Source organism: Drosophila elegans, unplaced genomic scaffold (assembly GCF_018152505.1).
Source record: "Drosophila elegans isolate 14027-0461.03 unplaced genomic scaffold, ASM1815250v1 contig_476, whole genome shotgun sequence".
In the NCBI taxonomy this organism is placed as follows: domain Eukaryota; kingdom Metazoa; phylum Arthropoda; class Insecta; order Diptera; family Drosophilidae; genus Drosophila; species Drosophila elegans.
This window is the reverse complement of record NW_024545863.1, coordinates 21,636,960-21,659,266: the sequence shown is the minus strand read 5'-3', so window position 1 is coordinate 21,659,266 and position 22,307 is coordinate 21,636,960. Positions and strand designations below refer to the sequence as shown.

The 22,307-nt window shown below is 40.5% G+C and overlaps 4 protein-coding genes across 10 annotated transcripts in view; 2 read left to right on the top strand and 2 right to left on the bottom strand.

Moving 5' to 3' along the window:
- Positions 1-911: 911 nt before the first annotated feature.
- Positions 912-14,184, top strand: LOC108147186 (sodium-coupled monocarboxylate transporter 1-like). 7 transcript variants are annotated; one of them, XM_041709169.1, is made up of 11 exons: positions 912-1,034; positions 1,380-2,021; positions 3,926-4,085; positions 9,735-9,800; positions 9,862-9,913; positions 10,208-10,275; positions 10,344-10,498; positions 10,557-10,806; positions 10,934-11,314; positions 11,559-11,731; positions 11,789-12,069. In XM_041709169.1, the coding sequence occupies exons 2-11, from the start codon at positions 1,495-1,497 to the stop codon at positions 12,030-12,032; spliced, it is 2,076 nt and encodes a 691-aa protein (XP_041565103.1). In that variant the 5' UTR covers positions 912-1,034; positions 1,380-1,494; the 3' UTR covers positions 12,033-12,069. The 7 variants fall into 7 exon arrangements, with proteins under 7 accessions (XP_041565103.1, XP_017129025.1, XP_017129021.1 ...); XM_017273532.2 differs by lacking the exons at positions 9,735-9,800; positions 9,862-9,913; positions 10,208-10,275; ... (3 more) ...; positions 11,559-11,731; positions 11,789-12,069 and adding exons at positions 12,195-12,260; positions 12,319-12,370; positions 12,434-12,501; ... (3 more) ...; positions 13,580-13,749; positions 13,823-14,184 and having other exon boundaries at positions 913-1,034; XM_041709168.1 differs by lacking the exons at positions 912-1,034; positions 9,735-9,800; positions 9,862-9,913; ... (4 more) ...; positions 11,559-11,731; positions 11,789-12,069 and adding exons at positions 1,054-1,222; positions 12,195-12,260; positions 12,319-12,370; ... (4 more) ...; positions 13,580-13,749; positions 13,823-14,184.
- Positions 14,185-14,189: 5 nt separating this feature from the next.
- LOC108147190 (sodium-coupled monocarboxylate transporter 2-like) lies at positions 14,190-16,549 on the top strand. Its single transcript, XM_017273542.2, has 7 exons — positions 14,190-14,220; positions 14,281-14,346; positions 14,406-14,680; positions 14,754-15,003; positions 15,184-15,564; positions 15,620-15,789; positions 15,853-16,549. Exons 2-7 carry the CDS (start codon positions 14,308-14,310, stop codon positions 16,094-16,096), a joined length of 1,359 nt encoding a protein of 452 aa, XP_017129031.2. The 5' UTR covers positions 14,190-14,220; positions 14,281-14,307; the 3' UTR covers positions 16,097-16,549.
- On the bottom strand, positions 16,222-18,290 carry LOC108147189. The gene is made up of 2 exons (XM_017273541.2): positions 17,538-18,290; positions 16,222-17,220 (listed from the first exon to the last, which is right to left on the bottom strand). Exons 1-2 carry the CDS (start codon positions 18,079-18,081, stop codon positions 16,547-16,549), a joined length of 1,218 nt encoding a protein of 405 aa, XP_017129030.1. The 5' UTR covers positions 18,082-18,290; the 3' UTR covers positions 16,222-16,546.
- Positions 18,291-19,034: 744 nt separating this feature from the next.
- LOC108147097 (cardioacceleratory peptide receptor) overlaps positions 19,035-22,307 on the bottom strand; it is a 37,030-nt gene continuing 33,757 nt past the window's right edge. The window contains exons 3-7 of the mRNA XM_017273383.2: positions 21,687-21,822; positions 21,427-21,624; positions 20,845-21,105; positions 20,464-20,749; positions 19,035-20,282 (exon numbers count right to left, since the gene is read on the bottom strand). Coding sequence (XP_017128872.1) covers positions 20,048-20,282; positions 20,464-20,749; positions 20,845-21,105; positions 21,427-21,624; positions 21,687-21,822 — 1,116 coding nt within the window. The 3' untranslated portion in view covers positions 19,035-20,047. The remainder of the gene's footprint in view (positions 20,283-20,463; positions 20,750-20,844; positions 21,106-21,426; positions 21,625-21,686; positions 21,823-22,307) is intronic.

The following is a 22,307-nucleotide window of genomic DNA, read 5'->3' as shown; positions in this document are numbered from 1 at the left end:
ATCTCTTCAAGTGCAGTTGGGTATTTTCAGCTGCTATAAATGGTGCACAATTCCAGAGATTATAACGAAACCATTGTGCGCCTATTAAATTGCATTAAATCCAATAACTAAAATGCTTTCGTAATTTTTTGACACTAAGTAAAGTTGTATTGGGTTGAACTTTAATTCGATTCGGCAATTTCGTGTTGTACATGGGCATGTAGAGCTAACTTCGCTGGCTATTTTCAACAATTCGATTTGTGCTGCATTCTGTTGCTGTGAAATGAATGCCCACCATTGTGAAATTCAGGCTTGACCTGGGACGGTTTTTTATGCATTTTATTATATCATTATATTATATACCCGTGCACATCAGGCATACGTCACGTCTTAACCTTGACTGAGCGCGTTTGGCAAATATTAAATGTTTCTGTCTAATCTCCAGCAAACACAATGAGTTGGCCTACACTTGGTTGCCTGGTTACCCTTTTATCTGTAATGTCAAATTTACATCACTATTCAATTAGTCTTAAAACCAGTAGCCACTCGTTTGAGTCAGAACTTTGCGTATTATTGTGGAAATTTACCCGTTTTTGAAGTTGTAAAATTTTTTTGAAAAAAATAGTAAGATCGCGGTGGGATATGCATTTTTATATATAGCCCAGCTATGGAGCAATAAAGCAGCGGACGCGACACGTTCGCGCACAAAGAAAGTAATTTACTATCTGCCAGATCTGGGGCTAGACATAGATACACACTATCACACCCCGAATGGGGGTGTGGAATTATCATTTTAGATCCGACATGCCCCTGGCAATTTAGGCGATAAAGCTTTACACAAAGTCTATGCCTAAATTCTGACAAGATTTGCGTGAATTACGATCGAGCGCTCTGATGATGTTGACTTGGATAAGATCTCCGGAGATCTCTAACGCAGCTTGCGGTTGAAAATTGGTTCAGTGCTCAGTGGAGATTTGAATCATACACTTGTGTGTGCTCGCTTCAAAATCGAATTAAATTATCCTGAATCCGAAACTTAAGGATCTAGTGATCGTGTGTGTATAAATTCATTAAGTTCAATTGCTCTTCATTGAAGTGCATGGCCAAACCTTTTACATACCAATTTAAAAATATCCTGTTTTCTTGTACCAACTGTTTGACAATAGGAAATAGACTTAGCTTGCTTTCAATCATTTCAATGATAGATTTGTATGATTTTATATATTTTACCTAAAATGTTTTGGTATGTTTGAAAACTGCACGTCAATTGATTTATCTAATTCAAGTGTTTTGCAAATTCATTAAGTATTCTTTACCAAAAAAACCCCTTTAACTCGTCAGTGGCCTCTCATTAGGATCTAAGAAAAAATAATTAATGCAAAATCGAATTCAATTCACAGTGCGTGTGCAGTGTTAAACTAATGCGAAAGTAATCAAAGCAGAATGCATTAAAGCGACGCGGCTGGAAGTCAATAAAAATAAACTACATAAAAGCAACTTGCGGTCCCGGAAATAATGTCAACCACTGCTGATCCCGTGGCATTGGGGGTAAACTCCCCCGTGGAGGAGGCCTTGTTGGCCAAAACCACCACAACGGTGGCGAATGCGATTGCGAAGACAGTGGCCGTAATTAGCAGTACGGTCTCTAGTAGCTTCACAACTGGCGCCACACCCACGCCCACACCCACATCTCCTTTCACTTCCACTTCCACGACTACCAACACGCCCACTCCCATCCAATCATTAACCCCCACATTGGAGGATGCTGGGGAGGAGAAGCTCAGCGTGAAGGATTTGAGTCAGGCCCTGCAGCATTTCGGCATTGTTGATTACTTGGTCTTCATCGCCATGTTGGCAGTCTGCGCCGTTATCGGCTTCTATTTCGGCTTTATCGAAAAGAAGCAGAAGGAGCAGAAGCTGGCCGACAAGGACGGCGGAGGGGCGGCGGGAGTCGTGGAGAGGCGTGGCTCGGAGGCGTTGGACTACCTGGTGGGCGGACGTCAAATGAAAGTGTTTCCGGTCGCGCTGTCACTTGTGGCCAGGTGAGTTACAGTTTCGGCAACGGCTATGTATATGCAAAGTGGTAAATTGAACTCTCGTACTCATTTCTGTCCGGCCAACGGGATATGCATGGAAAAAAACATAATACATTATACAGAAACAAAATATTTGTATTTTTATTAGCAAAAATTGAGATTTTCAGTAAACATTTCAAGTACGAATCCAATTAAAATTGATTTTGGAAATATTTTTCATTTTGTTTTTATAGTATATAAAAATAAAAAAATTGCTTTGTAAATTTTTTATTTGAAATAAGTATGACCTCGACAAACAAAAAAATCAGAATAGGAAAAAAATTCTTTGAGACATGTTTGTCTCTCTGTGCAGAACAGCTTAATTACTTTTGACGTGGCCAAACAGGATGATGAAAAAGTGGCAGGCAGGAAATTCCGAAATTGTTTGCTATGCTGCTTTAAGCTGGGATAATCCCCAAAAATTAAATGCGATGTTTTCACTTGAAAGCTGCTAATATTTGCACAAATTATCGTAATGGACTTAACCTCACCCCGGCAAATCCATCAAAATATTTTCAGTCATTTCGCTTTATTCTGTGCCATCAGCCAACCGTGCGTATACGTAATCTAAGCAGAAGATAATCTGCCCCAGTCCAGCATTGTCTGGCCAATTGTTTGGCGAGGGCAAACAGTGTAGCGTTTTATTTAAAACTTTCCGACACAAGACCGGGCATTGCGTAAACAATATTCATTGTCGGGGTCAAGCCTATTATGGATGGGTGTTGCGGGGCGGTGTTTCAGGATTTTGCTGATATTGAAATGGCTTGCGGAACTTTGCGAGTAAATATATCTGGTGTATAAATACAACTTAACAGCTCACTGTGTCTAAGCCAGATTGAAGTTATTTAAACTTGCGCATGGTCACAAACTCAAATAATTTGCCCAAATTGCTTTTTCTTTGCCGAGTTCGGCCGAGTGACCTTGGTCCTGGGAAGTTGGGGGGCTTGTATTTGACACGTTTTGGTCAAGCACCTTCGAAGGGTGCGGTCCCTTTGTCTTAGTCGCGTTGTCCTCGCATTAATGACCAGGCTGACAGGTCCTGTTTCCCGAAATCCTGGTCGCGGTCCTGTTCATTTGCCTCGCCTCGCCTCGCCCACTGACAATTGTTTCGTGAGCCTTTTATTGTTATGGCATTCTATTTGTCGTCGTTTGCTTTTTGCAACAAATTCAGGCAACGTGCTTTGAATTACAATTACACGCCATCATTTTTTCCTACAAATTTTCCTTTATGCCCTGCAGATTTTTTTCAATTTTTTCAAAACAAATTGTTTCGTTGTGTGTGTCTGCGTACTTTAACGCCGCTTGTTATCAACTTTTAATGGCATTTTTCTCTCAGCCATCAACTTTGTGTGTCTGCGGTGGCAATTCACTTGCTTCGTGGCCTAAAATTGAAATGATGATTGTTATGGACATTAATCATTTAAATCAGATTACAGAATGCAGGGCTCTGGAAAAGCTTCCTGCGCCAAATGCGGATTTAACTAAATGAATAAAACATGCCGTTTCAATATTGTATTTATTTATTTACGATGCATAAAAAGAGTGTGTACCTGCTTTAAAATAAATAAATAAGGCAAATATTGTTTTTAATGTATGTATTAATGCCTTAAGACATCTCCAATCGATAATCTCAAATTTATTTGAAAGCATTTTGCCCACCTTCGTAATAACTTTGACCAACGACTTGAGTAGCCCCAACTTAATTCAATTAAAAAATTTTCTTCAAGTTGACATCGTGGGCTGGCAAAAAAATGACGAAAAGTTTGGCGAAGCAAAATAAGATCCTGATCAATCAGTTGGCAATTAGTCTTGCTGCACTTTAAGCTTCAGACGTAATTAGCGAGAGCTAATTTCTTGTATTACACTTACAGCTTCGTGTCTGGAATTTCGCTGCTGGGAACTTCGACGGAAATCTATGTGTATGGGACGCAGTACGCCTTCATCCTGGTTACTCTGGTCATCTCAGGAACCATTTCGTGGTACATCTTCCTGCCCGTTTTCTGCAATCTCCAGCTGACTTCAACCTATGAGGTAAGCAGAACGTTGTCCAATCAGAGAAAAATGTGTGTGTTTGCCTATTGGTCTGCATGTTCCGCACTAATTTTATGTTTTTGAGTGTTCGAATTTGGATTCATTTGATATTCGATTACATGTTAATGTGTAAGTAAGGTTAAAACCAAACAAGGAGCAGGAAGTACATGTTCAAAAAGCAATAGACAAGGGTTAAAACCAGCGTGCAATCAGCTGTAAGAGTTCTGTGAATTCCAGTTTATTTGCATGCCATAGATATCCTCGAGGTTTTTGTACACAATGCCAGCTGCAATAAGCTCGAACAATACCAATTGTACGAGTTGGCATACGGATAGTCGTAGTTTATAAGTTGGTTCTGGCTACATGTCGTATGAGTAATAGTCGATTATGTATGGGCAGCGGTGCCGCACACACACTAACTCAGGAAACAATAGTATTTTGTGTGTGTGAGTCGGCAATCCTTGTTGTGTTTTAACCGAAAGTCGACCAACCATTGGAAAAAAATATTTGCAGTACTTCGAGTTGCGCTTTAACAAATCGGTTCGTCTGCTGGGCTCTGCCTTCTTCACAGGTGCAAATGTAAGTATAATCCAACATTTAGTGAAAACAAAACACACTCCATTTCTTCAGATCTTGAAGGACGGAGAATAAATTTAATTATATAAATTAAAATGTCTTGCAATTTGTTTTCATAGCTGATCTGGCTGCCTATTGTCATCTATGTCCCAGCTTTGGCCTTTAATCAAGGTAAGCGCTCACATTTTCTCGAAATAAAAGGGTTTCAGATTTATAGGGGGCCTTAAAATTATAATGAGTACTTTTTTATGTTTTATGAAAGCATATTGTTGTCAAGAACCCTTAACCAAATTTGGAAATCATCCTTCAAATATTTAAAATATGGGGCTATACACGGTAATGTAATAAGTGTTAGTTTTTAGTGTTAAAGTTATATCATAATATTCTTATTATATTATATATAGAATTCTCGGTTGTTAAATTTAAGCGTTTAGCACTTCATTTTTTGTCATTGTTTATTGACTATATTTTCCTGCTCGTTGTGTTCACTTTTGTGCACTTTTGCAGTTACCGGCATAAATATACATATCATCACGCCAATCGTTTGCTTGGTCTGCATTTTCTACACAACAGCCGGGGGGCTGAAGGCCGTTGTCTGGACAGATGTGATCCAAACCGTCATAATGATAGGCGCGGTAGTCCTTGTCATCATCAAGGGCACCGTCGATGTGGGTGGACTGGGCGAGGTGATTCGGAGGAATTTCGAAAGTGGACGCATCGAGTGGCCTGAGTAGGTGAAAACTATTGAGAGGACTTAGCTCTTGACTGTTCATAGTATATAAATGCTTTTCGAAAACAGATTCACGTTCGATCCCAAAGTTCGTATGTCCTTTTTGGCCTTGATGGTGGGCTGTGTTGGTCACAATACTTACCAGTTCGGCTGCAATCAGATGATGACCCAGCGATACATGTCTTTGCCTGGTGTGAAAGAGATGGCCCACACTTCATTCATTTTTGTTTCCGGATTGATACTTTTGTTTGGACTTTGCATTTACAACGGTCTTCTGCTTTACGCAACTTACTACGATTGCGATCCATTGACCACCAAGGTTGGGAAACATTATTAGCAAAATGGGAAGGCAATCCAATTAAATTATTAGTGTTTAATTTAAATAATTAATAAAATGCGAAATTCCAATATGCGGTATTATACAAAAAATACAAAAAGAAGATTGAGTTTGATTCGATTGCTTTCTCCTTTTTGAAATTTATGAGCTTTTTTTGATCGAGAAACAAATTGCAGTTGGCAGCGGCCAAGGATCAGTTAGTTCCCCTGCTCGTGGTCCAAACCATGAGCTCTTATCCAGGAATTTCTGGCATGTTTGTTGCCGGAGTGTTTAGTGCCGCCCTCAGTTCCTTGTCTACGGGCATGAATTCCCTGGCCGCAGTTTTCCTGGAGGACTACATTAGGCCCCTGATGAGGAAACCCCTTACGGAGCACCAAACCGCTGTCACCATGCGTGTTTGCACGGTGCTCATTGGAGTCGTAAGTGTGGCTCTGGTCTTCGTTGTCGAACGAATGGGCTCCCATGTCATGCAGCTGGCCATTACCATTGGCTCAGTGGTCCAGGGTCCGCTCCTTGGCCTCTTTTCGATGGGTCTGCTTTGTCCCAGCATCAACTCAAAAGTTAGTGTAACTCCTTTATACAGAAAAACAACTTTCGGAAAGCCACTCTAAATTATGAACTAGGTTTGCTAAGCAATCACAAGACATTTATTTTTAATTTTTAATTGTTGATGAGGTCATTTTTGGCGATATTAACGTTAACTTACTTAGTTTTGCAAGAAAATTCCAATTTAGTGAATTTTGAATCAAAGCAATATTATTTCGTGGCTTTCTTGAAAGTTTTTTTCTGTATACTCAAAAACTCATTGGGAAGACAGTAAAAAAAAATATTTTTCCTTTAAGAGCGCCATTACGGGATCCCTTGTTGCATTTCTCTTCATGGGCTGGCTAAGTCTTTCGGCTCAAGTTGCCATTAACTCTGGGGAAATATATTCCGAGACAAAACCTGTCAGCATCAATGGCTGTGACTATGAGTTCGACCGTTCCATGGTGACCCCAACAAATGGGACCCTTCTTAGTGGAGAATCTTCGTAAGTTTCCCCACACAATTCCAGCTGTCTGACCTACTTCTCACCCAAGCATAACCCTACAGGACTTTCAGTTTCGCCGAGCAGCTGTACCACATATCCTTCATGTTCTACACGGTCATGGGGGGTTCAGTGGGTGTGATAGTCGGACATCTGGCTGGCTTCATATTTGGCCGCAATAAACCCAATGACGTTGAAGATGAGTTGCTTTCCCCCTGCATGCGCAGATTCAGGAAGTCCATGTATTCCAGCGTTAGCCTGAACGAGAATTCTATTAAGAGTCCCGATGAGAAATCATAGATTACTTGGCTCCCTTACCTACAACAAATAAAATCAATGTTAAACATTGCTTTGGTTTCCGTTCTACTATTAAAAATTGCAATATCGTTTTTGAAATGCAAAATAAGAGTACGATTTAAATAATGCAATTTTTATTAACCACCTTTTTTGTACTAATCCATTGCCAGTCAAATAAATGTTAAGCAGACTTTTTTAAACTTTATGTACTTAACAATAATAAGCTATAAAAAAATTTTTTTCCTTTCTTTTGTGTTCAGTAATTAACTGATTAAGCATAAGCTTAAATTATCGCCAAACGTTAAATAATTAGAGTATTTAAAAGGTTTTTGTACAATAATTAAATTTTTCCATGGGTTCTTGACAACGAAAATTATACGTTTTGAGTATTTATGGCACCTGAGAAGTAATAAAAAAACATTTACTTAAATGAATATTCGGAGTTACTTTTCAGCTTCTTTAAAGATTAAAGCCCAAAACTTAAGGGCCCTTGCAAATCGAGCGCCACGTGTTGACTTTTGTGCACTTTTCCAGTTACTGGAATAAATATACATATCATCACGCCAATTGTGTGCCTCGTCTGCATATTCTACACAACTGCCGGGGGACTGAAGGCCGTTGTCTGGACAGATGTGATCCAAACCGTTATTATGGTGGGAGCCATTCTCTTCGTCATCGTCAAGGGTACCATGGATTTGGGCGGTCTGGGCGTGGTTATTCAGCGGAATTTCGACAGCGGACGCATCGAGTGGCCTGAGTGGGTGAAAACTGTTTACTAGGGCGAGTACTACACACTTGGCAGGTAGATCTGTCTGGATGTGCGGTACACGTGTCTGGCCCATTCATAATCTGAGACATTTTCAAAACAGATTTACGTTCGATCCCAAGGTGCGAATGTCAATGCTGGCAATGATGGTGGGCAACCTGGCACACAACTCCTACAATCTGGGTTGCAACCAGATTATCACCCAGCGATACCTATCCCTGCCCGGGATTAAGGAGATGGCCCAGTGCTCGTTCCTCTTCATACTTGGATTGGTTGCTTTGATGGCCATTTGTATGTACAACGGACTCCTGCTCTCCGCAAATTACTACGACTGCGATCCCTTGACCACAAAGGTGAGAGTTTGCGAGCCAAAACAAAGTTGCAATAGAACAGCGTATTCAGCAATATCAAGAACAGAAATCCCAATTTAATTATTTTCATTTATGACACCTATTAAGTCCTAACCTAATAATCTACATAAAAAATTTATTCGGCTTGCATCCCATCTGGAAAATGTTATAAATTATTTTTGACTTAAAACATACTTGCAGTTGGCGGTGGCCAAGGATCAGTTGGTTCCCCTGCTCGTGGTCCAATCCATGAGCTCGTTTCCCGGTGTTCCCGGCATGTTTGTGGCCGGAGTGTTCAGTGCCGCCCTCAGTTCCCTTTCTACGGGCATGAACTCACTGGCTGCAGTTTTCCTGGAGGATTACATTAGGCCTCTGAGGAAGAAACCCCTCACCGAGCACGAAACCGCTGTGACCATGCGTGTCTGCACTGTGCTGATTGGAGTCGTGAGTGTGGCTCTGGTCTTTGTGGTCGAACAAATGGGCTCCCATGTGATGCAGCTTTCCATGACCGTGGGATCGGTAGCCCAGGGGCCACTCCTGGGTCTCTTTGTAATGGGCCTGCTGTGCCCAAGCATCAAGTCAAAAGTTAGTGTTCTAAAGTTAAAAAAAAACACTTCCAAAACTCCAAAAGTCAAAGAACAGTTATGGGCAAAAGCTCTTTTTTTTAATTTTATATTTATTTATTTTTTTATTTATTTTTATTTATTTTCAATCTTAAGTTTTTTGTTAGTTTTTATATTGGGTATGACTTTTTGGTTACCATTTTTTGAGTATGATTTTTTAATTTTTTTTTTAATATTTTCCAATAGGAAAATGGCAAAGTATATATGTTAAAAAAATATTTAAATATTTAATTTATTTTATTTACATTAAGCATCATTATTTTCTTTAGAGTGCCATAGTGGGATCTCTTTGCTCGTTCTTCTTTATGGGATGGCTCTGCATATCGGCACAATTGGCCATCAACTCAGGTGAAATGCATTTCGAGAGCAAGCCAGTTAGCGTAGAGGGCTGTGATTACGAGTTCGAACTGCCCTTAGTGACTCCTGCCAATGCTACAATTTTCATGGAAGAAACTGAGTAAGTTATCCGGGATTTTACTAAGTAAAACCATTCAACGTTCAAGAGTGCTTTTACAGATCCCTCAGTTTTGCCCAGCAGCTGTACCATGTCTCCTTCATGTTCTACAGCGTTATGGGCGCCCTTGTGGGCGTGACCACCGCCCATTTGGCTGGCTTTGTCTTTGGCCGAAATAAGGCCGATGATGTGGATATTGATCTGCTGTCGCCCTGCATTCGCGGCTTCCAGAAAGCGACCTATTCCAGCGTAAATCTGGACGAGAACATCTTGAAAAGTTTTAATGAGAAGTCGTAGAAAGTAATACCATGCCATGTACTTGTCAATAAAATATATTCTTAAGCAGCACTTCAAGTTTCTTTCAGTAAAACTAGGATTGTTTGCCTGTAAATAACACATCTATTTAGCACTGCATGAAACTAAAATTTCGCCTTAGTTAACTTTACACTGAAATATTTAACATCTAACCAAAATCCCTTAACCCTCTAGTACTTCCAATTGCGCTATGGTGCTGGCATACGCAACTTGGGTTCGGTCCTCTTTATATTGGGAACGGTGAGTCTGCAACATTTAATTACCTTTACCCACTCACAAACTCTCTGCTCAATCCCTGCAGATGCTCTGGCTTCCTGTGGCCTTATATGTACCGGCCATCACCTACAATCAGGGTGAGTTTGATTATGGTTAATGTAAAATATTTATAATGTAATGCCTGCATATATGCACTCAAAAAATGTAAGCTTATAAGCCAAACTTAAATTTGATTCTTTTTTTTGTTATTTACTTTTGAGCATAAAGTAGAGCCTATCTTACTAACATATTAAATTATTTTGCCAATCAGATTGTTATTTATATTTCATTGGTTTTTATATTTATGCAATTTTTATTGAATTGTAGTAAGGCGAAATAATTTCTAGGTGTATGCAACCATTCCAATTTATTGATTTATTACTGTCTTCCAGTCACTGGTACTGGCATCCATGTAATTACGCCCATTGTCTGCACTATATGCACTTTCTACACGTGTGTGGTAAGGTTTAATTAAATTTAGCCACCAAATTGTCGAACGGTGGCAACTCAAAGATGTTGTGATTTCAGGGAGGACTGAAGGCCGTCATCTGGACAGATGTCATTCAGAGCTTCGTGATGTTTGGTTCCATTTTGGCGGTCTGCATTAAGGGCACCTTCGATGTGGGCGGACTGGGCGTGGTCCTGGACCGCAATGTCAGTGGCGGACGTCTTAATGCCCCAGAGTACGTCTACGTGATGATTAATGTTCCTAGTAATTGTGTGGATATTCTAAACCGGCAGATGGACATGGGATCCCACAGTTCGGCTGTCGATGTTATCTGTGATTCTGGGCGGCACACTGCACAAGATCCAGTCCTCGGATGTGAACCAGGTGTCTATTCAGCGATTCCTATCCCTGCCAAGTTACGACCATGCCAAGCGTTGTATGCTGGTTTTCACACTCCTATTAATATTCCTGCTCAGTTGCTGCAGTTATATGGGTCTGGTGTCCTATGCCGTTTACCACGACTGTGATCCTATAAGTACTAAGGTAGGCTTATATTTTCCAGAAAATGTTCTCTTAAATTTGTAGATTTTATAGAACTATTAATTATGTTATTAACAATTTAAATATATAGAAAATTTTTAAGTATGAAAAAATTCATTTTACTTCACAGTTAGCCGCTGCCGTTGACCAACTGCCTTCCCAGCTTATGATGCGAACTTTGGGTTCTCTACCTGGGTTGCCAGGACTATTTGTGTCTGGGGTTTTCAGTGCCGCCCTGAGCTCCCTGTCCACGGGTCTAAACTCCCTGGCCTGTGTGATTACTCAGGATATCGTACGACCCTTGCTGAAAAAACCGATGACGGAGCGCCAGACGGCTTTTTGGTTGCGCGCAGTCGTCGTTGTTTGCGGATTCTCCTGCCTTGGAACGGTCAACATCGTGGAGAAGTTGGGACAAGTGGTTCCATTGGCCACCAGCACAGCGGCAGTTTCGATGGGTCCGCTTTTGGGCATTTATTGTATGGGCGTGGGGCTGCCATGGGTTAAAGGAAAGGTGAGGCCTAAAATTGCTTACACATAAAAATTTGTGCTTACAACAATGACGGCTAAAGCTTAAATCTATTTTTATAAATATAAATAATTCGATTTTTATTATTATTATTTTTTTCCTAGCTTTTCGATATAAACATGTTTCATATAAAAATTCTATTCATAATAATACCAGCTAAAGCTTAAATATATTTTTATAAATAAAAATAGTATGATATTACTTTTGTTTACTTTTTAATTATTTTTAGAGCGTCTTAATTGGCAGTCTGGTGTCCTTTTTGGTGGTGGCCTGGATATGTGTCAAGGCGCAATTGGCTCAAATGAATGGTGAAATTCGCTATCCCAAACTACCCGTTTCAGTTGATGGTTGTGACTATGCCTATGATAACCATACAGTCTATGAGACCATCCACGGGTACAGGTAAGTATGGGAAACCAGTGATTAGCCTATTCTTAAAATTGTGTTACACTTTTTTAGACCCTCGGTGAGAAACCTCTACCATTTGTCGTTCCTTTGGTATACGGCTCTGGGCGGTGTAATTTGTACTGCGGTCGCGGTATTAGCTGGATTGATTTTCGGCTGGGAGGATCTCAATAAAATGGATCCGGCCTTAATTACGCCCTGTATGCGACGCTTTTTGCCCAAAAAAAACTATAAGGCTGTTAATATGCAGGATCTCTTTAAGCGAAAGGTCGAAATTGAGACCGAAAGTCCCTCTTAAGCTTTGATAATAAACATGTACTTTCTGTTGTGCCAAATGCTTTGTTTTCTTTTGTGTGCTTGTGTATCCCAGCGTGCTTCATTTACCCAAAAGTATCCTGTACATAATCATGTATCCTATAAACTTGTTGTTTTTGTTTCTGTTTGATTTCGTTTATCGCAGTACTTCGAAAGACGTTTCGATCGGAGGGTTCGCGTCTTTGGATCCTGCCTCTTTGTGGTGATGAACGTAAGTAGAGTTATGAAACATTCATAACTACAAATTAAATAATAATTTACTTTTCTAGATATTGTGGCAACCCATCTGCATTTATGTTCCTGCCTTAACGCTAAATCAAGGTAAGTGCATTTCTAAGGTAAAAGCATAATCTTAAATTGAATTTCTTATCTTCTTTTTTATAGTTTCTGGAATAAGTGTCAATAAGATTGTACCTTTTACAAGCTTTGTTTGTATTTTATACACCAGTGTGGTGAGTATAAGGATCAATTCATCTTATATCTCTTATCTTATACTTTTGAAAAGGTTAATTGACTTAAATGTATAATTTTAGGGTGGAATTAAGGGAGTCGTTTGGACGGATGTCATTCAGGGAATCGTAATGTTTGGTTCCATGGCCATTGTTATCGTTAAAGGAACAATGGATTTAGGTGGCTTGAGCGTTGTGTTAGACCACAATCGTCAGTACGATCGCCTCGTGGGTCCAGAGTAAGTAAATGTTTCTAAATACCCAAATATTTGCCATCAAAACAACTAATTTTAGCCTGACCTTTGACCCGACTGCGAGAATGGGAGTGTTTGCTTTGTTTGTTGGTGGCGCTTTGTTCAAGCTTCAGGCAAATGGAATTCATCAGGCCATTGTCCAGCGTTATCTTACCCTGCCAAATATTCGTGACGTGAAGAGGACTTTGGTTCTATCCCTTATTGGCTTCATGATGATTATGTTGATGTGCGTTTACATTGGAATGCTGGCATTTGCTGAGTTTTATCATTGCGATCCAATCACAACAGGAGTAAGTCTTAAAAAAAATGCAACAATAATATCTCTGTTACTTCTGTTGATATTTTAAATTATTTTATTTGTGTTTTTACTATACAACTTCTATTGCAGCTAGCTCGTGCCAAGGATCAAGTTATACCCCTTTATGTGGTCAAAAACGTTGGCCACATTCCCGGCCTGGTGGGTCTATTTGTAGCTGGGGTTTTCAGTGCCGCCCTGAGTTCCCTTTCGACGGCTTTGAATTCCCTTTCCGGTGTGATTCTCAAGGACTTTGTGGAACCCTACCGAAAGAAGCCTCTGACGGAACGTCAAACCGCCTATTTACTGAGGGGAGTGGTCGTCTCATTTGGCCTGATCTCGATGGCCAGTGTACCGATTGTCCAGAGACTCGGCCTGGTCATGCAGCTATCCTCCACAGTGGCTGCCATTACTTGTGGTCCACTCCTCGGGGCCTTTAGTGTCGGCATGCTACTGCCTTTTGTTAAGACAGAGGTTTGATTTATTGTGGTTGCATAACGAGAATATTTCTTTAAAGTATCTATGTTTTTAGAGCCTACTTACTGGCATATCGTGTGCCTCAAGTTTCACAGCCTACATTGTGGTTAAAGCCCAAATTGCTATTTTCACAGGAGCCCTGACCTTCCCAGCGAAACCTGTTTCTGTGGAGGACTGTGACTATACCTTTGATCTTCCTGACAACTGGAATGCCACCAACACAGCGTATGTAATTGTTCCAAGCGATGAAAGTGCGTTGAAAACTTCCTAATTGGATATTTTTTCTTATTTTATACAGAACACCAACCGTGTCCAGCAGTCATGGCATTCATGAGATCTCATTTCTCTGGTACACCGCAGTGGGTTCGGTGGGTACCGTACTTGGATCTCTACTGGCCACTCTCTACTTTAGCCGACAGGATCCCCGAGTGGTGGATAAGGAACTTGTTAGCCCTGTCGTGCAAAAATATTGGTATGGAAAATACGAAAGTGTGGCCACTGAAGAAAAAACTGAGTTAACTCTCCATCAATCGGAAACGCAGCCAAAATTTGAGCAGTCTGAAATGTCATAGAGATAATCATTATCTTTTATTGAATCCCTAAAATATATTTATCGAGTATGCAAAACCCAAAGCCCTGTAGTTTTCTCTTAGTTATAAAAATTGTTTTGTACGCTTACTTAGCTAACTTTTTTAGGTCTGTCCTCTGATCAGAAATGTTTTAAGATTCCTTATTTATACACACTCACTCTTTCAGTATTTTGAGAGACGTTTTAGTCGGCGAATGCGAATATTTGGAGCTAGTCTGTTTGTTTTGAAGGCGGTAAGTTTACTATTTAAATTCAAATATTGGTCTTAATACAATATCAATTATATTAACAGATTATATGGCTTCCCATTGCTGTCTATGTGCCTGCGCTAACCTTCAATCAAGTGTCTGGAATTGGTATACATACCATCACACCCATAGTGGTCATCATCTGCACCTTCTACACCTGCGTGGGCGGAATTAAGGGCGTGGTCTACACGGATGTTGTCCAGAGCGTAATAATGTATGGATCCCTAATTGTGATTATGATCAAGGGCACCTTAGATTTGGGTGGCCTTGGCGTTGTGTGGCAGATTAATCAAGAGGGTGGACGTATTAATGCCCCCGAGTAAGTTGTATTTTAAATAACATAATTACTTTTAACTTTACTTAATTACTTAATTACTTTTCATGCTCAACAGATGGACTATGGATCCCACAGTGCGACTGAGTGTGTTCTCTGTGTTCGTGGGTGGAGCCTTCTTCAAGTTGCAGAGCACCTCGATTAACCAGGCCACTGTTCAGCGATTTATGTCACTACCCTCGCTGAAGGCTATCAAACAGACCCTCATTACCTTCTCCATTGGATTGACACTGCTCTATATGGGATGCGTCTATGTGGGATTGGTGTGCTATGCAACTTACTATGACTGCGATCCCATGTCCACAGGAGTAAGTATTCCTTGAAAGTTTGTTAATGAGCAAGCGAGTAAGCCTGCTACTTATTGTCTTTGCTAGTAGTCAAACAGTATATGATAATTTATAGACTTATTACATTTTTTATGTTTTAAATGTTAAATATTGTCCACTGTCGCCAATTCCTGGTTAATCCATTACCAAAATTTTTTTTAGCTTGCTGGACGACGGGATCAGTTAGTTCCGCTGCTGGTGATGCGTGTTCTAGGCGTTGTGCCTGGTCTGCCAGGACTCTTTGTGTCGGCCGTGTTTAGTGCTGCCCTGAGCTCCTTATCCACGCTCCTCAACTCCTTGGCCGCCGTTATCCTGGAGGACTTTGTGCGGCCGCGCATGGGAAAAGCGATGAAGGAGAGCCACGTGGCTCTGACCATGCGCGTGGTGGTGGTAACCTTCGGCATTAGCTCCATTTTCATGGTCTATGTGGTAGAGAAACTGGGCATGGTGCTGCAGCTGTCGGCTACGCTTCAGTCGAGCTTATACGGACCGATGTTGGGCATTTTTGTGGTGGGAATGCTTATGCCTTGGGTGGGCGAAAAGGTAAGTTAAATATACGAGAACTTCTTTAAAAGGTGACTAAAATATTCCATTTCAGTGTATTTTCGTGGGCAGTATTTCGTCCTTTTTAACCATGGCGTGGATAGCGGTGAATGCTCAAATAGCCAACATTACCGGTTCCTTCCGGCACACCAAACTGCCCGTTTCGGTGGAAAATTGTGATTATGACTTCGATATGAGTCGCTACCTGAACTCCACTTCGGAATAGTACGTTTGCCTCAGTCATATAACATTAAAAACTTGAATTGAAAGAAATATATTTCCCATTAGCGAGCCTCACAGCGGATCGTCTGTATATCACATGTCATTCCTATTATACGCCATGCTGGGAGCCCTGCTGACCATTTTTATTTCTAACTTGGCTACGTTCGTTTTTGGGCGTCAGGATATAAAGGATGTGGATGAAAATTTACTGTCTCCAATTCTCCAGCGCTATTTGCGAAAGAACAATTACTACGAATCTGTAGAGCTCAAGAAAGCAGGGGATTTGAAGGTCAACGAAAGTTCCGATTAAGGAACACATAATGAAAAGATAACGTCAAGCTTTGTGTATGGTGATACCATTTATAAAGAAGCTTTTTGTAGACCTGACCATCTTGTTCCTCTTGACCTGTATGAAAGAATACATACGTCAACATATACTTTAAATTTCTTTATTTTGTTAAATACTTTCAATATTCGGTTTTTAAAGAGGCTTGTAAACCTAATACAACTGAACTAATACATATTTATTTTAAACCATTTTTTCTTTACTTAAGTACTTAAATATTTTTTGTTGTATTCCTTTAAGCCGCGTAAAACTTGTGCACATATCTTAAGATCATTTTCTTAATTTTGGCTTTCTGTTAAAGCTGCCAGTTGCAAAACATGATAAGAATTTCAAAAGCGAAGGATTCATTACCCATGTAGTGCAACTGGTTGGCATACCAGACTTGTAAAACGAAATATAAATAATGTAGTAGCACTATTTGCCATCTGACTGACCAATTCCACATTTTTTACGGTGAACTAACCTTCGCCGGGGTATCGGAACATTGCGGACGTAGGGCGGATAGGTCATGGCCGGAAGGCAGACAATCTGATCTTGCCTGTTGCTCAAGGATCGGCATAGGCAAGTCCTTGAAGAGGGTTGTGGTTGAGAGAACCGCCCGGAAATGGACGAAGTGCGACCGGAGAGATCCGGCATGCTGTAAGAAGTGGATCGCCTTTGCAAAACCGGCGTATTTGTATGTTTCGATGACGACCGCGAAGTTCTTTGGCTTCTGGTCATAGGTTCCTGATTAGTGCACGAGGTGCACATTTGATAAACCAGAGGCGCCTGCTGCTGGCACAATTGGTGCTGTGGAGATTTGGGCATGAATTCCGATGCATCGTCACCAGTGCTTCTTTTCGAGAGGTCTGGACTGGAACTCCTGCAGCGTCTAACACGTTCTGCGTTCTGAACCTCCTGGCAGCCGCACTTCCGCTTCCGTTCCCGCTCCTGTTTCCGGTCCTTCTCCAAATCCCGCTCCTCCTTGCGCCGTTGCTTGTTCACCTTCGCCTGATTGAGCGCTCTGTAGTGCACTGTTTGGTTGTCGATGAGCATTTGTGTAACAAACTTGAATTGGTTCAAGTTCGTTTCACTCTGAGCGCTTATTTCTAAGGGGTAAAGGTTGAACACTTGACAATAAAATTGCTTTGAAATAATGGGTTCAATAACGGGTTCATTGAAACGTGATTAATTTTTTTTTATTAATCAGATGTGTTTCTGACGGTAGCTATAATTCAAATACGAATTTTGATACGAATTTTTCATAAACTTAAAATATCATCTTAATAATATTTTAATCTTGAGATCGTAATAGGGAGAAATATATTTAGAAAATATATAATACAAGCAAATTGTTGTGGTAGTAAAAACCAAGACAATTATTTTTTTTCTTAAATATTGAAAGTACTCTTTTTCAAACACTTACTGCTGGTGACATCACGATGGATTTTGTTGAGTAGAGTTTTCTGCTGCTCCAGCTCATTGGATAGTCGCTCCATCTTGGTCAATGACTCCTCGAAGCACTTGGACACCATTCGCTGAACGGCCTCCTGCACCGACTCCAGGACATTGTCGTGAATGATGCTGAAGAAGTCGGCGAAGGATTCCTGCAGGTCGCGATTGGGATCGTTGCTGGCATTGTAGGACATTTTATCCTTCTGGCGATCGTCGCCGGCTGTTTCACGTATTGTCTTTTTACTCTGGCAATCGACGGGTGTCAGCCGGAATGCCACACTTCTGGAGGACGAATCCTTATCCCGAGAGGAGCGGGATTTCGAAAAATTCCTCTGGTGTTTAGGTCGTTTGTTCTCAGCAGAGAACCTGATTTCCGATCGATTTCGTGTCTTTTCGCCGGCTGCTGAATTGCGACCGCTGCTACGCTGGATGTGATCCTTGGTGGAATAGCCTCTTCTTATAACATCATAGCCCGACTGTCTAGCCGACTTCGTAAAGCAGTAATTTGGAAACATTTTGACGAATTTTTTAACTGTAAATCGATTTAAAACTGGCGGTTGCTAATCCTATATAATCAAGTCGTCAAATGGGCATCGATCTGTGCTGTGTGTTTACGTTCGGTTGTAATTTATTGTCAATTTTCGATGTTTTGCAATTTTCAGATTTTTCTAAGCTATTAATTTTGAAAGATAAAGCTAAAATAGGTTTGTAACAAAAAAAATGTAATATATCTTAAATTGCATAATTTTAAAAGCAGCTAAAATAAATTTGCTTTCAGTTCTGTACTGTTTTTGTACACGCAAAATCAGATAATGACTACTAAGCATTCATAAAAGCCGTGGAAAACAATAATTAAAACCAATGAAATCATCAGAAATATTCATTAGTAAATCATTTGAACCGTTTCTTATGTCAAGCGCGGTCTTGATTATTAACTTATTTGCTAATAGCATTTCAATTAGAAGTTGGTAAACAAATTGCAAAATTATAATTGCAAAAATTTTGCAACTGCCCGCCGTCTGAAGTAAGCTTCTTAATGTATTTTTCTCTCTCCTTCGAGCTCAATAAAGCGAACGGCCCACTGTGAAAGGCATTGCTACCAACAGGATCTGAAATAAATTTATTTGCCGAGTGTCCCATCAAGTTTCCATAGTTTCCATCTGCTCACCCAAGCGATTAAATATCAGGAAGTGGAGAACGCAAATTCACAAGGGGTGAAGCCGTTTATGAAATATACCCAACCACAAGGCAAACATAAACAGATTCACTCGAAGTTGGCATGGTAAATTTGCCATTTGCAGACAATATAAGTAAATGATATAACTGTTTGCTTGGCCCACAGAAACCAATATGTTTTCATTGTCTGCCCGGTTTGTCGCTCAATTTATCTGTCATGTTGACTTTCCACCAATGACGTCAGTTGAGGCCACAGACAATACCACATAATCGCAACAATTATAATTGGTGTGAGGGCAAATAGCGTCCTTGTGCCCATTGTTCAGTGGGGCGAACTTAAAAGGAAGATTTTCCAGCGCGTGCTGGGAAAATGAAGGATGCGGTACACTCGAGAAGTCGCTGCCTTTATTTTGCGTCTACACATAATTATGAAATAAATATTAGCTTAAACCAAATTGACTACAACGTTATGCTCTATTAACTCTTATGGTATACTTATGCTAAATGAGATTTCGCTTAACATGCTTGGGCATGTTATATACCATTACGAGTGGCTATATACACGGATGAGTTGGAATTTCAATGGCCCTAACAGCTAGTTAGGACTGCAAGGAAATGCATTTTAAGTTTCTGGTAAATGGCCGTAATTCTCACAAAAATAAAATCAGTCTGTTAAATAGAATAAAAGTAAAAGAGCGTCTTAAGTGAGCTTATAAATGGACTGAAACCTAGACTATCAGGGGTTTCACAAAAATCTCAATAACTTTTTAAATCGATTGCCTTGCAAATCGCTTAGAGTGTCACAGAAATTCGTTTCAAAAAGCAAAACAAAGGGCGCTTAAGTTATAACTAAGTAGCAACTATAAGTGGAAAGATTAAACTAATATATGTTTTATTTATGAAAAGCATTCGTTTAAATAATAAATATGTAAAGCCAGTTGAAAGTGCAATTACTGTGACACCTATACTAGGGAGATTCCATTGCTAACTCTCAAGATTCTTACTATATTATTGGTATTAAGTAAAAGTCATACAAATTCCACTCTAGATCATGCATTACCTTAACTATAGATTGGTATTGGGCACATACAAATAGGTTTGAAATTCGTAAACTTGGCGTACTTACGACTAAGGACCTACATTTGGCTTTCTCTATGCCATGTACAACTATCGAACTTATTGTCTAAGCCTCTGGTGCATTCACAGGATGGGCCCGCTTCCTATTTAAAGGAACTCCGCGTCGCTGAATGAAGTGGGTCCGTGGATCGCGAAAGCGGATCTCTTGCGAGTTGTGTGGGCCAGCTATCATACCTCTGACATGGCCGGCACGGTTACCACCTTGGTGGGTCTTTCGCAGATGACCACTCGGGCGTTTGTCTTGTTGGTGGACCTCCGGGAAACGGTCAACGAGGTGGTCAATGTCCTCATCGAATCGCAACTGTTGTGCAAACGGCGACCCACTGTGTGACAGCGATTTTGTTGCGAATTGTTGCGGTACGACTTGCAGCAGCAGGTAAACCATTTGAAGGGCGGAAAACGACTGGACAGGTACAATATAAAGGAAAGAATATGTGTTAGTTCCATTATAAATGTGAATGAATGTGTTAAAATTGCGACTGATTTATAAATACTTCAATAAGTAAAAAAGAATTTATAAAGCTTAAAGTTGATTTTAATTAATCTTTTAATTGGACTATATATTTTAAAAGAACATGACTTACCTTAGTGTGCGAAAGACCTGCGAGGAAAAGAGGCAGTATATCAGGGGGTTTGCTGCCGAATTCAATGGTGCTAGACTCTGGATGAATGTGGCGATTGCTATGTTGGTTTGCGAGTGCGGAATCTGGCCAAAGACCTGCAGCAAATCGAAAATGATGTAGGGTGACCAGCAGATGATGAACACAAACACGATGGTGAGTGTCATCTTGACCGTTTTGACCTTGGCCCGCGGAATAATGCCCCTTGAACTTGCACGCCTTGCAGGTGCGGCTCCAAATCCAGCTCGCTCTGAATCAATTTAATTAATTTAAAAAATTCATAATGTATTTAAAAATTCAGTATGTTTTCTCTTCTTGAGTTAGATTTGAATGAATCAATCTTACCTGTTGGAACGAAAATAGATCCTTTGGCCCAAATCGTCTTCACGATGATTGCATAGCAGGCGGAGATGATCAACGCCGGAACCGCAAACAGAGTGGCCGATACCAGACTCATGTACACCTGCCATGCTATTGGTGAGCCCAGTTCAATCCAGCACTGCGGATGCCCCTGGATCAGCTTCTCCTCGTACAACACCAGGATAGGTAGAGAAAATAATGCAGAGATGAGCCACGCGCCGGCCACAAGATGACGCGCTCTTTTCCCTATAAAATATATACAGATAAGTTTCCATTTTATAATACCTACATCTTCATTTTTATTTAACTCAATTAGTGACTATAAAAATTAAAGAAAGCTAAAATAAAATCGCTCTCATGTTTGTTTTTCATTATTATATATTCACATGTATTAAATATGCTATTGGTACTTCAATTGTTATCATCATAAAATCATTTGATCAGCTTAAAAGTAAAACTCAATTTACAAAAATTGCAGCAAGTCTTAATCCAAAAGAAACCACAAACAGCGCTTTGGCTAACAACATTTGGCAATTAGAAAACTTTTCACTCGACGACTTAACTTACACGACTTTGAGAAGTTCATCGGGTGTGTGATGGCGTCGTATCTGTCGATGCTCATGGCCACCAGCACGTAGGTGGACGAGTATGTGACGCACACCTGCGAGAAGCGGATGACCTTGCAGGCCAGGTTGCCCGCCCGCCACGAAATCGTGATGCGCCATATAATGTCCGTCAGCACGTTGAGCAGTCCCACGAACAGATCTGAAAATAATAGACTGGGAATTGGAAATCAGGGAAAAAGAGAAGTCCATCGCCAAACTCACCTGCCAAAGCCAGCTGTTTGATAAAGTAGTTCATCCGCGATTTCCGATTCTTGTTGATGAACATCACGAAGAGCACCGCCGAGTTTCCCACGACGATTATGGTAAACAGGATCCACAGCACCGCAAACTGCTCGGTCTGCAAAAGGATCAGAGTTTGGTCACATTTCATTAAACGCCTATCAAAATCATTGTCAGCAAAGTGTTAAGGACGGAAATCACGCATAAAACTCAATTTAATTCTCCCTGAGCACACACACACACACTCACGTTGTTTATGGCTCCTTAAATAGCCATAAAAATGATAGAGCTATGAATTCATGGTGGCAGGACCAGCGGGCAGGATGTGCCAACGGAAGTTTGCTTCTTCTTCAAGTTTGGTACTAACAGGACTAGGTCAACACGGCAACCTACGCACACAAGCACAGGTGGCCTCTCACCCACACACTGCCATGGTGAAAGACAGCCAGCCAGCGATTTTCCAGCAGGAAATTGCTGCCAGGATGAAGGAATTGCACTCCCAGAAATATTTTTATTTTATTCTTAAAAAGGTACCACAAATTCCAATTGTATTTAAACAATAAAATGTACAAATTTTCAAGATAATTCTCTAAAATCTAAACG